This window comes from Meyerozyma guilliermondii, genomic scaffold (assembly GCF_000149425.1).
Source record: "Meyerozyma guilliermondii ATCC 6260 scaffold_5 genomic scaffold, whole genome shotgun sequence".
Classification (NCBI taxonomy): domain Eukaryota; kingdom Fungi; phylum Ascomycota; class Pichiomycetes; order Serinales; family Debaryomycetaceae; genus Meyerozyma; species Meyerozyma guilliermondii.
This window is the reverse complement of record NW_001809796.1, coordinates 792108-807797: the sequence shown is the minus strand read 5'-3', so window position 1 is coordinate 807797 and position 15690 is coordinate 792108. Positions and strand designations below refer to the sequence as shown.

The window sequence follows — 15690 nt, the reverse complement described above, 5'->3', positions numbered from 1 at the left end:
CCAGGTCCTGATTTGGAAACCCAAACACCGTGCCCTGCACGGCGAACCGAGTGAACGACACAATTTAATTGTTGTTACTATTAGTGTTTCCCAATTCTGTGGCAACCAATATCCCATTTTAACGGCAAATTGACCCATTTTGAGTGCTCCTTTGAGTAGATCGACGCGTATTAATTCAAAAAGTTTCCATTTTGGACCTCTGAGGTCATTTTCGTCAATTAAAATATTGCACCATGTCCAAAGAATCGGTGTTAAACGACATTAGAGGGAAGATTGATCGTGAGCGGAAGCTCATTCAGGGGTTTCAGACCCTCAAGAAAACAACTCAGAACGCTGAGGTCATCCAGAGATGTAACAATCAAATTAGAGAGACCCAGTCCAACATTGATTACCTTCAAGAAACGTTGGCAAAGATGAGTTTGGGTGATACGGGTGATGGCAGTGATGTGGCTAGTCATAGATCCCCACCGTCGTATTCTCGGTTTGATCTCATAAAATATGATTGTCCTTCTTTGGGACACCGCATTTCCTATATGATGCAACAGTTACAATTTAAGCTTCAGGTTGAAAATCAATACCGTGCAGCCAACGAAAAATTGTCACGGCTCTATCTAATGGACGGCGACAAGCTGAGTAGCAGTGCAGCCGAAGGCGGTCGCATTGAGAGTGATCAGCGTATAATGTTGTTGAACAAATCTCTCAAAAAGTATCAAGATATGCATATCGATGTCGACGAGGTCACCAGAGACATGCAAGTGATCCTGACTCCCAAGTATGCCCGTAAGCCATTGCTGGGTAAGCTCACGGTAGTGGTCACTTGTGTACGTGATATCGACCACATTGCCCTGCCAATGTTCTCTAAGCGCCTGGAGTCGTATGTGACAATCAAGGTAGACGACGTTGAGCTGGCACGTACGCGGCCATCAAGATCGGGCAAATGGAATGAGGAGTTCAGAATCGACGTAGATAAGGGAAATGAGGTGGAGTTTGCAGTATACGATAAGGCTGGAAGTCAAGCGGTGCCCGTTGCATTTGCGTGGGCTTTATTGAGTGATATTACCGAGGAATTGAGAAAACGTAAGGTTGAAATGGGTTCAGCTGGATGGGTTTCTGGAAATGACTTCACTCCAAGTTCAGGGTCTGTTCCTAGTTCTTCCGGCACCGGCAGTGTTGGCAGCAATAATGCTGCTTTCAATCAAACGGGCCCCACTGTTGGGTCCGGACAAAGCGGTGCTCTTTCCACGAGTCTGGTAGGCGGCAGTAGCCCTTCGAGTGACAAACCAATTCAAATCTCAGCATGGATAAATCTTGAGCCCACCGGCCAAATTCTCCTCACATTCTCATTCGACAAATCAAACAGAACTAATAAGCAGTTTATGGGAGGGCTCGGCCGTCATGGTGCTATCCGTCAAAAGAAGGAAGAAGTGTTTGAGCAACACGGCCACAGGTTTGTGCAAAAACAGTTTTATAACATTATGTGCTGTGCACTTTGTGGTGAATTTCTTCGTTATACTGGCTTTCAATGTCAAGACTGTCGGTTCTTGTGCCACAAAAAATGTTATCAGAAGGTTGTTACCAAGTGTATCTCCATCTCTTCTGCTGATGTTGATCCTGATGAGGCTAAGCTCAATCATCGTATTCCTCATCGCTTTGAACCTACTCTCAATCGTGGTACCAAATGGTGTTGTCACTGTGGTTACATCTTACCATGGGGACGAAAGAATGTGCGGAAATGTACCGAGTGTGGAGTCATGTGTCACGCTAACTGTACGCACTTGGTGCCTGATTTCTGTGGAATGTCTATGGAGATGGCTAACAAAATTTTGACCACTATCAAGTCCACCAAACCTCGTCCTAAGCAGCCAGCTACAAAAGACTACCCTAAACTTCCTAAGCAAGACGGGGCATCGTCCATCACCAAGGTTCCATCGATTCCTTCGATGGAATCAGAAAGCCGTGAAAAGTTGCCAACCCAATCATCTAACGCTTATCAAGCACCAGTGGATGCCCCTAACCAACGTCCAGTTGCAAGGCGGCCACCACCACCTGTCCCTGTTGAAGATCGAGGTGATAGTGACAGTTACAGCTCCGGGCTGCAACAACCAGATTTCACCTATGACATTTCCCAGTCTGATTTGCAACCCGAACCAAAGGACGATTTCACCAACTTTGACTACGGTAATGAGAAGAGCAGTGTTTTACAACAAGGTGCTCCAAGTATCCAGGAAACGTATAATACTCGCGGAGAACAGCAAGCTGTTATCAACAGAGCTGCGGATAACAAGCACTACCAACCAGAAGACGGTAGAGACGTTCATGCACACATTTCACCGGAAACTCGCTCACCAATGAAGACGAAGAAACGTCGCAGAAAAATCGGGCTTGACGACTTTCAATTTCTCGCTGTTTTAGGTAAGGGTAACTTTGGTAAGGTTATGCTTGCTGAGTCGAGACAGACCCAGACATTGTGTGCTATCAAAGTTCTCAAGAAAGATTTTATTGTGGAAAACGATGAAGCTGAAAGTGTTAAATCCGAAAAGAGAGTGTTTTTGACTGCCAATAAGGCAATGCATCCATTCTTGTTGAATTTGCATTGTTGTTTCCAAACGGAAAATAGAATCTATTTCGTTATGGAGTACATTTCAGGTGGAGATTTGATGTGGCATATTCAAAAGTCTAGGTTCTCCGCAAAGCGGGCCAAGTTTTATGCTTGTGAGGTGTTATTGGCACTAAAGTACTTTCACGAGAATGGAATCGTTTACCGTGATATCAAACTTGATAACATTTTGCTTACCACTAAGGGCCACATTAAAATTGGTGATTATGGTCTTTGTAAAGAAAACATGTGGCAAGGCAATACTACTGCCACCTTCTGTGGAACGCCAGAATTCATGGCTCCTGAAATCATTTCCGGGAAGCAATACGACCGGGCAGTCGATTGGTGGGCACTTGGTGTTTTGCTCTTTCAAATGTTGCTTTGTCAATCACCATTCAAAGGTGACGATGAAGACGAAATTTTCAATGCTATCGAGCACGATGACGTGCGATACCCTATTAATATGCCACGGCAAACGGTGCTTGTTTTACAAGCATTATTAACGAAAGACCCATTGTCTCGTTTGGGAAGTGGACCTCGAGACGCTGAGGAAATTATGGACCATCCATACTTTTCGGATGTGAATTTCGATGACATTCTCAACTTGCGGGTGCAACCTCCATACATTCCTGAAATCACTTCCGAGCACGACTACTCCAATTTCGACAAGGAGTTCACGTCGGAAACTCCTAGATTGACGCCGGTAGACACAGTGTTGACGTCAGAAATGCAGGAACAGTTTCGGGGATTTTCTCACATCTCCGATGATGCTGCAATATAATAGTTACAATGGTAATTTGCTACGTCCTGGTGGTGTAGAATGTATCTATAATAATATGCTAGATTGTTATCATTACTCGTAATCACATGACGATGCAGCAGTGGTTTTGGTGAAGTGAATCCGGTTCTTTTTTCATACTTCGCAGGTGGTTCCTTTCGACTGTTTGAGGTGTGCTGGAGCCTGATTTCATTTCGGTCCTCCCTTCCGAATTTGTTTCGGATTTTGTCTCGGACTTCGCATCGGCTTTCGCCGCGGACTCCACTTCGAAAGTCATATAGGAATTCAAATCCAGATCGGACTTCGGCTCGGACTTCGGTTCAGACTTCAGACTGTTCTGCAATGCAACCTCCACAATTGGGTCCAATGCCTCGTTGACATTAATTGAAAGTTTGGAACTGCACTCCTGGAAGCTGACTGCTTTCATGTGTTCGCTTAATCGTTGTCCTTCTTCGTATGCTACTTGGCGGTCTGCACTCAAGTCTGACTTTAGGCCAATTAAGGCACAAGGTGGTAATGTCTTCATAACTCCCAAGTTTCGTTCAAAATCATCTGAAACTTTCAAAAATGAATCTCTATCATCAATTGAATATGCAAAAACCAAAGTGGCAGCGTTCTTTATTTGTTCTTTTCTTGAAGTACTGTAGGCATCCACATTTGCATTTGTATCCAAGATTGAGATTATTTTACTCACACCTTGTGAGGTGGCTTGTTTTTGGTAAAGATCTTCCACAGAGCTTTCTATGTTCTCCAAAAATATACCCTTAGTATAATGGAGTATTAGTGAGCTTTTCCCTATGCCAGGCCCTCCAAGAACACAAACGTCACATTCATAGCTCAGTCTCGTCATTAAAGAAAATTGTGTTTTTTTGCGATTGCGATGGTTTTATCTTGGTTTGAAACGTTGCGCCGTTTTCTGTCAATACAAAATGCGCTTTTCATGCATGCGGCAGCCAACGGTTGCTTGGTTTCGAAATGGAATCTGGAAGTATGCATGGAACCGCCTCATGCATAGTGGACCTCAAGCTCTAAGCTCTACACAGTCAATATCGTGGGTGTTAGATAGATTTACTTCTCTGAAGTAGTAGACTGATTACAACCGGCAAAAGTTACCGCATTTTTTTTCCCGATGAGTATAATTTATGCATGTCTCAGCTGATGTCCGAGTTTCTGTCCGTATAATTTTGCGTGATAATCGTGTATTGTTCCACTCTTGGCATCGGTTGCTAACTCTAGTTGCGGAATAGAAACTTCGTAAAATATTCATAATTTACGAAAAATGCATTTCTTGCAATTTGTGAGATTTGAGATTAAGTTGAGCATTAACTAAAATACTACAAGTATCATAATTTCTTGGACTATTCGTCGTCTTCTGAATCCAAGTACTGCGAGTAATCGTCCACCGATGCAAACACTGGCAAGCTGCTCAATTTGGTCTTTTTGGTCTTCTTCTCTCCAGACTCTTCCCGGCTCCGTTTCTTAGGTACAGGTGCTGGTTCATCGTCGGAGAGCTCGTCTTCCAAATTGAGCCCAAACATGTCGGGACCGTCTAAATCAGACTTGGATCCTTCTTCGTCTTCAATTTCTTCAATTTCTTCATTTTCCTCAATCTCTTCATTTTCTTCATCAACCTCGGCATCGCTGCCGAGGTCGCTGCCGTCGTAGTCCAGGAAGTCTGCCTCGTCAAACGAGAGACCATCGTCAGAACCCTCTTCGACTTCAGGTCTCGAATTGACCAATGCCTGCCAAATTTCGTCATCGTTCTCGTCGTCTTCATCGAAATCTGCCTTCTTGGTCTCGGCTTTCTCCCTCAATTTGTTCTGTTTGCTCGTAAAGTACTCGAAAAAGAACTTTTCATCGGGACGAATATCTTCAACTTTTTTGGAAAGCCAGTTCTCGGTGTTGGCTGGAAGAGTACCTCCCGACAAGTTGGAAGCCTTAACAAGCAACGAGCCAGTTTGTGCTCCTCCAAGTGGCTGCATGATGGAACTTCCTCTGGATGTGGCTTTCTCTTTGGCATTTTTGTAAACGAATCTGTCCAAGAAATGCGCCAAAGTATAGAGACCCAAGTCGGGTTTGGGTTGTTCTTCTCCACTTAGTAAAGAAGAAGCGTAGACAGAAACTGTAGGATGATAATGGGAGACAAAGTTGCCTATTTCCCATAACGACGAATTCTGGGCATTGGCATATTTTGGATCTCGCTTCTTACCATCATATTCTTCCTTCAGCTCATTCAGCTCGTTTTCAGGATCAGGTCTAGATGCTGGGTCGATAGTCAAGTCTCTAATTTCTGGCAGAGTCTTGGACAACTGAGATAACAAAAAGATCATTCCTGCTATGGCTCCCACATTTATCCAATGAGCACTGATTTGGAGCATTCTTTTTGCAAATGCCATTACTCTTGCTTTATCACTGTCATCTTTGAGTGCTTTGAACAAAAGATTCAAGTAGATTCCTTGCTTAGAAGACAGCGCTAGACGAGGGTCTAACAAAGATTCGTATAAAGTTCTGTAGAAACGACTCAGGTCCAACTTTTGACTGGTGATGATATGGTGGATCAACATCAAGGCCTGAACCGAGGTGTTGAAGTTTGTGGAGTGAGTGATTTTGAATAAAGTATCCAAGTGCAACTCATAGACGGAAGAAGGAAGCTCCGAGAACGGGAATGCTCTATTCAATCCCGTCAAGAGTGCCGAGAAGAGTCTAGTATTTTTTTCTTCAACAACTTCTGCTTCGGATTTCTCGTTGGGTTTCACCGACTTTCCACCTTTCTTTCCCTTTTTAAAGTTCTTTCTAGGGTTTTTGCGGCCCTTCTCGGACTTGCCAATAAACTTGTCTTCTTTTTTCTCTCCATTAAACTCATCAGACAGCTTGAGGATTTTCTCGAACAAGGTAAAGTATGTTTTCACGAGAGAGTTTGCAAGGTCAATTTCCTTTCTTGTGAGAATCGTTTGGTTAAGGGTCAAGATTGAATAGTAAATCGCATGGTACTCGACATTGGGACGAAGCATCAAGTCGATCACAGCATCGGTAATGATTTTCTTCATTGCTGGATGGGCCTGTTCGAGCTGAAGAATCTGGTATGAAGTCTTGGCAGAAACCTTGTTGTCGGTATCTCCCAATTTGTTCACTCCCAACCTCAAAAGATTGGCTTCTTGCTCCGGCTTGGCTTTGAGTAGATCAAAGATATGGCTGATGACATTCATGCGAACATGGACAATGGGATCATGCGAAAGATGCTCGAGAATAGTAATGAACTGGAAATATTGGGTTTTCAAGTAGTCTTCGTAGTACCACACCGCAAGCTGGACATCTGAACAATCTCTGCGAAGAGGCTGCTTGGCAAAGGAAACAAGTTTTCTATCTGGAAGAAGACCATTGAGAAGCAAATCTTTGAGTGCATTGATCGACTGAAGTGCAGCATTTCTTGATTTTTTACCACAATAAGAAACCAAAGTATCCATAGCCTTCATATTATGCATGGGAGATTCCTGAACCAACAACGTGAGAGCGGAAACTTTATCGTTAAGAGTACCGTCCGACAAGATTTGTGCCAAAAACTTTCTCTGCGAATCTCTCGATGCAAATTCAGCAAGGTATGTTTGAGCGTCTTTTTCAATGGCGGCTTTTGCACGGTCAAGGGCTCTTTCTCTACCAAAACGGTCGAGTTTTTCTGACTCTCTGATGGGTTCAACTGGAGTATTGTACCAGTCCGGTCTGTTGGGAATTGCAAGATTTGCCGACAGAACCGAGCTCAAGTCTGTGATTTTGTCAGATTTTTTTGGCTCTTGGGATTCTTTTTTGGGTTCCTTATCTTCTTTGGACTCCTTGTCTTTTTTGTCCTTCTTAGATTCCTTGTCTTTTTTGTCCTTTTTAGATTCCTTGTCCTTTTTGTCCTTCTTAGATTCCTTGTTTTTTTTGTCCTTCTTAGATTCCTTGTCCTCTTTGGATTTGTCTTTGGATTCCGTATCCTTCTTAGATTCCTTTACCGTTTCAACTTCCCCTTTCGCTTCCTCCTCCAGCTCTGACTCAGCATCGGCAACTAAAGCAGGAGCATCGAGTCCTATTTCTTTCATGTAGCTATTGAGATCGGTGGAAAATTTCAAGTCGACGTTTCCCTCGGCTTCAAACTCTTGCTCGCTGACATCGGCGTCGTCCACGTCGCCTATCAACGCCAAATCATCCTCGGTGGCTCCCAAAGCTATGGCTTCTTGACGCAACACCTCATCTACAGGGGCATTTTTTTCTTGTTTCTTGTCCTTTTTTGAGTCTGATTTTTTGGATTTGGTGCTCTTGCTACTCACATTTGCACCGCTGAGCTTACTGGAGATTTTATCTCGAAGCGAAGCCAAATTGAGTTTGTCCATCGATGCAACAAGAGGAAGCTCATCGCCCTCATCGAGAAAAAACTGGGTGTCTGCAGGAACAAACTGGGGAAGCAGCGACTTTGAAGATGTGAAAACTACACTACATAGTAGCATTTTGCAACTGCAGGCAAAATCGCCAGCAAAATCGCCATCGTTTCCTAAAGACATCTATATATCTAGTTTGATGATGATCAATTTAATAAGTTGACTTGAAACGATTCATACCTGCAATTCAGGATCAGAGACGCTTATTCATCTCGGTTGACCGCGAGCTTTCGTTGTCCGAACTGCCTTTTGTGTCAACTTCAGAGTATGAATCATGGTCAAAGTGTAACGTGAGTTTCGTTACAAGACCAGCAAAAAAGTACAGTATCTCAATTCTTACAGTCTTGATTTTTAAGAACAGAAGACAATAGAATTCAAGTACACCCACTAAGGTCCGGACTTTCTTCCAGCTTCAGCTCCAACAATCTTGGCGGTAAAAAAATCACCCCATGTTGACTAAATTCGACACAAAAGTGCGATGCTCTTTGCCGATTAGCTGCCATATAGATGGCTAGAAAAGTAGATGAATTGAGACAAATGGCTTTCCAATGTTCACAGTTCCCCACTCCAATACCAATTGAGTCACATTAATCATTTTCGAGAGTAGTAGACTCGAAATAAATGGTCAGAGTTGGTATCAAAATACTACCACAAACACCAAAAGTCATAGACTCAGCTGCGAGAAATAAGACTAAAAAAATCGCATTTGTACAATCCACTGACCAAGTAGACTCTTGCTGGACATTAATTGTAAAAAAGAAGTGATCCTGAGTCAACCGATATCGAAGTCTTCATCTTTCTGGTAATATTACTGGCTGATATACCTTAGTATAACAATTGATTAGCTCTCATCGACTACATATGTAGAATTAAGGATGCTCAAATACCCTTCTTCTTGAGTATAGATTATTGGGGGGAAGTTCGCGAACTGATTTCGCGAACTCGCGCCACTTTCTAATCACTGGTTTCTGTTGATGTCGGCGGTCGACAGCAAGCCGCGCGAGGAACGTGACTACAAGGAATTCTACCCGGATCTCGACCAAGAAGCCCAGCTTCCGTTTTTCGAAACCACTCGCATCTCTCCGATTTAATTCCGGCTCCCCGGCCCCACGAACTTAATGCACCTTCATTTCGAGTATTACCCTCGGAACATCATACCGGTAAATTTGGCCGGGTGCTACAGCTGCTCGGATTTGATGACCACCGGGCCCACCCAGGCATCGCGAACGAATTTGCGGCCGTTCACCATCCCTAAAGACGTGAAAATAGAGGATGTTATCAACCTTAAAAAACGCCAGGTGGAATACGACCATGACGAACAGGACGAATTGTGGCTCGAGGAGAAAAATCATGGCAAAATAGCAATTATCAGTCCGGAATTGTTCGAAATCTTGATCACCCAGTTGGAAAATGATTGGGATCAGCTTGAATTAGCAATGTCAACAGTTTCCGGAGGTGAAGAAAAGGCAGAATTGACCCTCCGCAACAATACTGAAAAGTATGGAGACGATGATGGTATTGTACAGGGATCAGTGTACGATCAAAGATGCGCCGTGTGCAACGACAGCGATTGCACCAATTCCAATGCCATTGTTTTTTGTGATGGATGCGATATTGCCGCTCACCAGGAATGCTACGGGGTAGCTTTCATCCCTGAGGGGGAGTGGCTCTGTCGGAAATGCATGCTTAGTCGAAACCATCCGGTTGACTGTGTTTTTTGTCCATCGAAAACCGGTGCATTTAAACAGCTTGATAATTCACTTTGGAGCCATGTTGTGTGCGCCTTGTGGATTCCCGAGGTATACTTTGCCAATCCCATCTACATGGAACCCATCGAGGGAATCGCCTTCATACCGAAAAACCGGTGGAAATTAACTTGCTATATTTGCAAGCAAAAAGTCGGTGCATGTATCCAGTGTGGGAACAAAAATTGTTTCCAGGCCTACCACGTCACTTGTGCCAAACGGGCGGGTCTCCATATGGAACTCTTGTACGGAGTTCAAGGCGGAATTCAAAATAAATCGTCACTAATTTCATATTGCGACCGTCATGGTCAAGTCGATGCTTTGGTTGTGCGAGCCGGAATTGAAAAAACTCGCCGCTATTACCGGGATATGAAAGTTCTTCGCGCCCACAACGCACAAGCTGCGAAAACCCAGCAGGCTGCTAACCGGATGAATCTATTCCGGTGGAAAACCGACGGTGGAACACCGATAGCTCCGCAGCTGTTCGCCGACCGAGTATACAAAACGATCATGGAGCTTCGAGGGGCCTCCTCGGACCGCGGACCATTACGAGGGTTGGGTTTCGAAGCATCGGCGGCTCAAATCGAGTCGGAAATTCGCAGTTTTAGTCATGATATCTGCAAATACTGGTGCCTTAAACGAGAACATAAAAAGGGAGCTCCTCTTATCCGCAAGAATAACAATCTTATGCTGACGCTGTCCATCATCTATGGGTCTAATTCGCCCGAGGAAGTCGGTGACAAGTTGGAATTTGCAGCCGTTCTTTTACAAGATCTCGATCGGGTGATCCAACTTCTGAGTTTGACGGTAGATCGCCAAGAAACTGCCGAGAAAATTTCTGAAGTCAACCTTGAGGTTCGTGGTGGAGTGGCGTTCCCTATTCAGGCCATCCTAACCGAGGTTTTGGCCCGAGCATCATCGGCCGGAAAGACTGCCGTCACCACCGAAATTGAAAATCGAAATAAAAACTACAAATACGAAACGGTCGATTCGTTCTGGACCGATATTCACGAGCGCAAACCACAGCTCTACAAGAGTCGCGCTGGCCGGAAGTGGTACAATCTGATTTACGAGCAACTCGACCGGCTTCGTGGTGCAGAAACCAGCGTCAAAAATGAACTTTCTCGCGGCAGAATCCAACTTCCGTTCGCGAGATTCGACCACGGCGAGTACGTGCTCCGGCCGGATATGGGGCTCATGGACGAATTGAGCGACGTGGAGGAAATGGACGTGGAGGAAGAGAAGAAGCTACGGGAGTTTTTGCAGTGACAGAAACGAAAGATCGGACGCAGGGGTCGCCCTCGGAATTTAACCTGGGAGCCCCCGGAAATTATGGCCCGCAAATCTATCTGCACTCCCAAACGCCCTCGGAACTCCCACCGCGCGGTGATTCGTGTTGGAATGTTTTGCTTGTCTATAAAACCTCCCGCGTTTGTTCCTTGTCCAACCGACCTTATTCATTCCTTAACACTCTTATGTTCTCGCGGTCATGTTCGGAACTCCTAATTCTACTCCCGTGAGAAACAAACTTCCGGTCATTGTCGATATCGGTATTGATACCGACGGTAAACAACAATATCAGGTCCATGAATCGCTCCGGACGGTCCGCAAGGACATGCCGCAGTCGTCCGGGTTTGTTACCCAAGAAAAAACCCCGGTACGAAACGATTTAGCCCCGGTTTCTCCTCCAACTTCACGCAAAAAAATCAAGTTGGAAGCTTCCCCAGCTCCCGAGCGTTCCACCGGCTTAGAAGAGTCTCCAGTAGATTCCGACTCGATTTGGCCCGAGGACCTCGAAAAAGCGTTCGAAGATGTCCTTGCAATTATTCCCAAAAATGGCCTCAGCAAGATCAAAATCAGCGGCCGAGCATGCGGACGTAACGAGCTCATCTCCGACTACATATACACGAAAACCGGCCGTTTGCGCACTCGGAAGCAGGTCTCCAGTCACATTCAGGTCATCAAGAATTTGGGTCAGAAACCACATATTATTGCTCTTATTAACGACGGTCCGCAGTTTGAAAACGAAGAAGAAAGACAACTCCATGCCAAGCGTTTTGAGGAATTGTTCACGAAAATCAATATGGACAAATCTTTGGGGCTTCGTCTGGTACCCAAATTGGCTCTGAAAATCTCCCATAAAGAACTGTCCGATGAAGTTGTTGAACCATCGGTGGTGGTGGAGAACTTTTTCATGTCCGTTTACAACTCTTCGTCGGCATGTCCCATCATTCTTTCTCTTCAAACAGCAGCACAGGAAATCAAAACCCTTCAATTGCGACCCGGAAGCAACACTTTGCGGTTTCCTAGTCTCCTGTACTTTGGTGGATCTTCCATTCCTGTGATCCACAACATGGTCCGTATTCATTTTCCTCAATTGTCGCAAAATTACAGCTTTGAAACCGGCTTGCGCACAAACTTCTGTGTCAGTGTCAAGGAAGATACCATCAGAAACTACGCCAACTATACCTGTATCTACTCGTATGGTGCCCCAATTGTGCGTTACATCGACCCCATCTTTGACTTGAATGATAATAAGCCGTTTTTGATCAAGTTCTGGAAAGTCCTTCTTCCTCGTTTGGCTGTCGATGCTACCCAGTCGGTATCCAGGGCTCTTCGCGGCATCACTGTAGAGCAAATCATCTACGAAACCAACCATACAAACACCCCGACAGCAATTCCAAAACAGTCAGTTCGCACTGTTCTCTTGTGGGAATTCACAAAAGTCGACGACCTCAAAGACGCCATCACAACCACCTCCAGGCTCAGTATGGTAGACTCGGTACCGCTGCACGCTGCCATTGAACCTCAAGCTGTAACATTGCCTCCACAAACACAAATTTATCCTCCACCAACCTACCTGACGGCTGCAACTACTATGGTTCCCACACCATGGGGAACCCACGAAGACATAGCCGCTGCGTACCACTGTGGCGTCGAAGAGCACCCCATGTACATGCACGAATTTAGTTGAGGTGTTCGCTTCATTCGTCTAAATCAATAAATCACTGCTATACCTCTCTCGATTGTAATCCTGCACACACCCGATGGTTCGCGAGTCAATTCAATGATATTTGCTACTTATTGCCCAGTACTACTAATGGATTCTAAAACTATAGGCATTTTGGGGGGTGGCCAGTTGGGCAGGATGATTGTGGAGGCCGCCAGTAGGCTCAATATCAAGACTGTGGTCTTGGATGCTCCTAACTCTCCCGCAAAACAGATAAATGCTGGCGAGCACGTTGACGGTTCGTTTAACAATGTCGATGATATTGCCAGATTGGCCAAAAAATGTGACGTTTTGACGGTGGAGATCGAGCATGTCGATGCTGATGCTCTTGAGCTGGTCAGAAAGTCCATGAATGTGGAAATTTATCCACTTCCAGAAACGATCAAGTTGATCAAGGACAAGTATTTGCAGAAGGAACATCTTATTAGCCATGGAATCAAGGTTGCTGACCTGGTGGCGGTGTCTGAAAACTCCGAGAGTGCATTGGCTGAAATTGGTGCCAAATTCGGGTATCCTTTCATGTTGAAATCAAGAACAGATGCCTACGATGGACGAGGAAATTTCGTGGTCAAAAGCCCTGAATTCCACGCTGAAGCGTTGGAGTTTCTCAGCAATCGTCCTTTGTATGCTGAAAAGTGGTGCAGGTTTGCCAAAGAGTTGGCGGTGATGGTGGTGAGGACAATCGATGGTGAGGTCCATGCCTATCCAACGGTTGAAACCGTCCATAAAGATAACATTTGCCATGTGGTATATGCTCCAGCGCGAGTACTGGACACAGTGCGTTCGCATGCCCAGATTCTTGCCAATAGCGCCGTGAAAACGTTTCCTGGCTGTGGTATTTTTGGCGTGGAAATGTTTCTTCTTCCCGATAACGAGCTCTTGGTCAACGAAATAGCGCCCAGACCCCACAATTCGGGTCATTATACCATCGACGCCTGTGTGACGTCGCAATTCGAGGCCCATGTTCGTGCTGTGGTTGGTTTGCCCATGCCTCGAAATGTCACCAGTTTCTCCACCACCAATACTGCAGCCATAATGGTGAATGTTTTGGGAGATGATGTTCCCAACAAGGAGTTAGAGGCTTGTAGCAGAGCTTTGGAGACTCCTCATGCATCGGTGTACTTGTATGGAAAGACTACACGACCAAAGAGAAAATTGGGTCACATTAACATTGTCACTTCCAGTATGGCAGATGCCGAAGAGAGACTCAGATACATAATGGAAGGCCGTGCTCCAATTCTGTCTATCCAGGAAGCAAAAGAAGCTCCTTTGGTGGGTGTAATTATGGGTTCTGACTCCGACTTGAAAGCCATGTCTGTGGGTGCAGATATTCTCAAAAAGTTTGGAGTTCCATTTGAACTCACCATCGTCAGTGCCCATCGCACGCCTCATAGAATGATCGAGTATGCCACCAAGGCTGCTGAGCGTGGAATTAAGGTGATTATAGCCGGTGCTGGAGGAGCCGCACATTTACCAGGAATGGTCGCAGCCTTAACACCACTTCCAGTAATTGGTGTTCCTATCAAGGGTTCGACCCTCGACGGTGTGGATTCGCTACACTCGATAGTACAAATGCCTCGTGGTATTCCGGTTGCTACGGTTGCTATTAATAACTCTACCAATGCGGCCCTTTTGGCGGTACGTATTCTTGGAGCCGCCGACCCCAAATGGCTCACGGAAATGACCAACTATATGAACTCCATGGAGGAGGAGGTGCTTGCCAAGGTGGAGCGCCTCGAGACCACGGGATACGATAAGTACTGAATTGAATAATAGTAGTGAAACTGGTAAGATATTGGTAAGACCTTATACCTGGTGCACTGGGTGCACCAGAGACTAAAATTTCGTAACGTTCTTCTTCTTTTTCAACTGGCGCTGCTTGTACTGCAGTTTGCGCGAGTCTCTCCAACCAGAGGTGCTTATCTTTTCCAATTTTGGTTCCAATTTTAATTTATCGGTTTCATTTTTATCTGATTTTTCAGTTTGGGTTTCAGTCTTTTCCTTGAGTTTTGCAGCCAAACGCTCATTCCTTGCATCCACGTGCTTGGCAAACTCCCCTTTCCGCTTGACGGACTTGGCCCGCAACTTGGACTTGGATCTGAGACTCTTAGCCATGGCGATGAGATAAAAGGATGCGATGCCCCACCGATAAACCGATGCCACCCGCACACCATACTGCATACACTGCCTAACACACACACGTGACCGTGGACAGGGCCGCGCCCTGTTGTGCCGCAGACGACCGGTGACAAATTTTTCTTTACTCAGGGAGGTTCTCTTGTGCGCTACTTTTTGAACATCAATAATGTAAGTGAATTTCCAATGAATATGTTTGGGGCTACGTACTAACATCCAGGGCTAATCTTAGAACTCAGAAAAGACTTGCTGCCAGTGTTGTGGGTGTTGGTAAGAGAAAGATTTGGATGGATCCAAATGAGACCAACGAAATTGCCAACGCCAACTCACGTCAAGCCATCAGAAAATTATACAGAAATGGTACTATTGTGAAGAAGCCTAATGTGATCCACTCCAGATCCAGAGCTAGAGCTTTGGCTGAATCCAAGAGAGCTGGTAGACACACCGGTTACGGTAAGAGAAAGGGTACCAAGGATGCCCGTATGTCTTCTCAAGTTGTGTGGATGAGAAGATTGAGAGTGTTGAGAAGATTGTTGGCCAAGTACAGAGATGCTGGTAAGATTGACAAGCACTTGTACCACACCTTGTACAAGTCTGCCAAGGGTAACACTTTCAAGCACAAGAGATCATTAGTCGAGCACATCATCACCGCCAAGGCTGAGGCTTTGCGTGAGAAGGCTTTGAAGGACGAGGCCGAGGCCAGAAGAGTCAGAAACAGAGCTGCTCGTGAGAGAAGACAACAGAGAGTTGCTGAGAAGAGAGAGGCTTTCTTGAACCAGGCTTAGTTTATCAGTCTAGTAATATCATGTACTGAGAGGAGATGTAGAAAAAATAGAGGGATTAGTGGAACTTGAAGGTTTTCTGGTGCTTGCTATTGATTTTTCGCGGCCTTTTTAATCAATACTGACGGATTAGGCGCAGGAAAATAGAGATGCGAATCCAAAAGCGGAAGAAGAGAGCTTAGCATTACTCATAATTTCTCATAATTCTGAACTGCTCACTGACACTACACG

At 45.2% G+C, this 15690-nt stretch overlaps 9 protein-coding genes across 9 annotated transcripts; 5 read left to right on the top strand and 4 right to left on the bottom strand. All coding sequences in view use genetic code 12, as the record gives it.

Moving 5' to 3' along the window:
- Positions 1-233: 233 nt before the first annotated feature.
- On the top strand, positions 234-3377 carry PKC1 (protein kinase C; the record flags this gene model as incomplete). The annotated part of the gene is made up of 1 exon (XM_001483604.1): positions 234-3377. One exon carries the CDS (start codon positions 234-236, stop codon positions 3375-3377), a length of 3144 nt encoding a protein of 1047 aa, XP_001483654.2.
- An 82-nt stretch (positions 3378-3459) lies between these two features.
- RAS2 (Ras2p) lies at positions 3460-4224 on the bottom strand (the record flags this gene model as incomplete). The annotated part of the gene is made up of 1 exon (XM_001483603.1): positions 3460-4224. The coding sequence occupies one exon, from the start codon at positions 4222-4224 to the stop codon at positions 3460-3462; it is 765 nt and encodes a 254-aa protein (XP_001483653.2).
- Positions 4225-4732: 508 nt separating this feature from the next.
- MAK21 (RNA-binding ribosome biosynthesis protein) lies at positions 4733-7909 on the bottom strand (the record flags this gene model as incomplete). Its single annotated transcript, XM_001483602.1, has 1 exon — positions 4733-7909. One exon carries the CDS (start codon positions 7907-7909, stop codon positions 4733-4735), a length of 3177 nt encoding a protein of 1058 aa, XP_001483652.2.
- Positions 7910-8904: 995 nt separating this feature from the next.
- Positions 8905-10800, top strand: PGUG_04380 (uncharacterized protein; the record flags this gene model as incomplete). The annotated part of the gene is made up of 1 exon (XM_001483601.1): positions 8905-10800. One exon carries the CDS (start codon positions 8905-8907, stop codon positions 10798-10800), a length of 1896 nt encoding a protein of 631 aa, XP_001483651.2.
- Positions 10801-11020: 220 nt separating this feature from the next.
- TEC1 (transcription factor TEC1) lies at positions 11021-12505 on the top strand (the record flags this gene model as incomplete). Its single annotated transcript, XM_001483600.1, has 1 exon — positions 11021-12505. One exon carries the CDS (start codon positions 11021-11023, stop codon positions 12503-12505), a length of 1485 nt encoding a protein of 494 aa, XP_001483650.2.
- On the bottom strand, positions 11279-12190 carry PGUG_04379 (uncharacterized protein; the record flags this gene model as incomplete). The annotated part of the gene is made up of 1 exon (XM_001483599.1): positions 11279-12190. One exon carries the CDS (start codon positions 12188-12190, stop codon positions 11279-11281), a length of 912 nt encoding a protein of 303 aa, XP_001483649.2.
- A 93-nt stretch (positions 12506-12598) lies between the features above and the next one.
- ADE2 (phosphoribosylaminoimidazole carboxylase) lies at positions 12599-14305 on the top strand (the record flags this gene model as incomplete). The annotated part of the gene is made up of 1 exon (XM_001483598.1): positions 12599-14305. One exon carries the CDS (start codon positions 12599-12601, stop codon positions 14303-14305), a length of 1707 nt encoding a protein of 568 aa, XP_001483648.2.
- A 72-nt stretch (positions 14306-14377) lies between these two features.
- On the bottom strand, positions 14378-14893 carry PGUG_04376 (uncharacterized protein; the record flags this gene model as incomplete). Its single annotated transcript, XM_001483597.1, has 1 exon — positions 14378-14893. The coding sequence occupies one exon, from the start codon at positions 14891-14893 to the stop codon at positions 14378-14380; it is 516 nt and encodes a 171-aa protein (XP_001483647.2).
- A 71-nt stretch (positions 14894-14964) lies between these two features.
- On the top strand, positions 14965-15462 carry RPL19A (60S ribosomal protein eL19; the record flags this gene model as incomplete). Its single annotated transcript, XM_001483596.1, has 1 exon — positions 14965-15462. The coding sequence occupies one exon, from the start codon at positions 14965-14967 to the stop codon at positions 15460-15462; it is 498 nt and encodes a 165-aa protein (XP_001483646.1).
- Between the last annotated feature and the right edge of the window lie 228 nt (positions 15463-15690).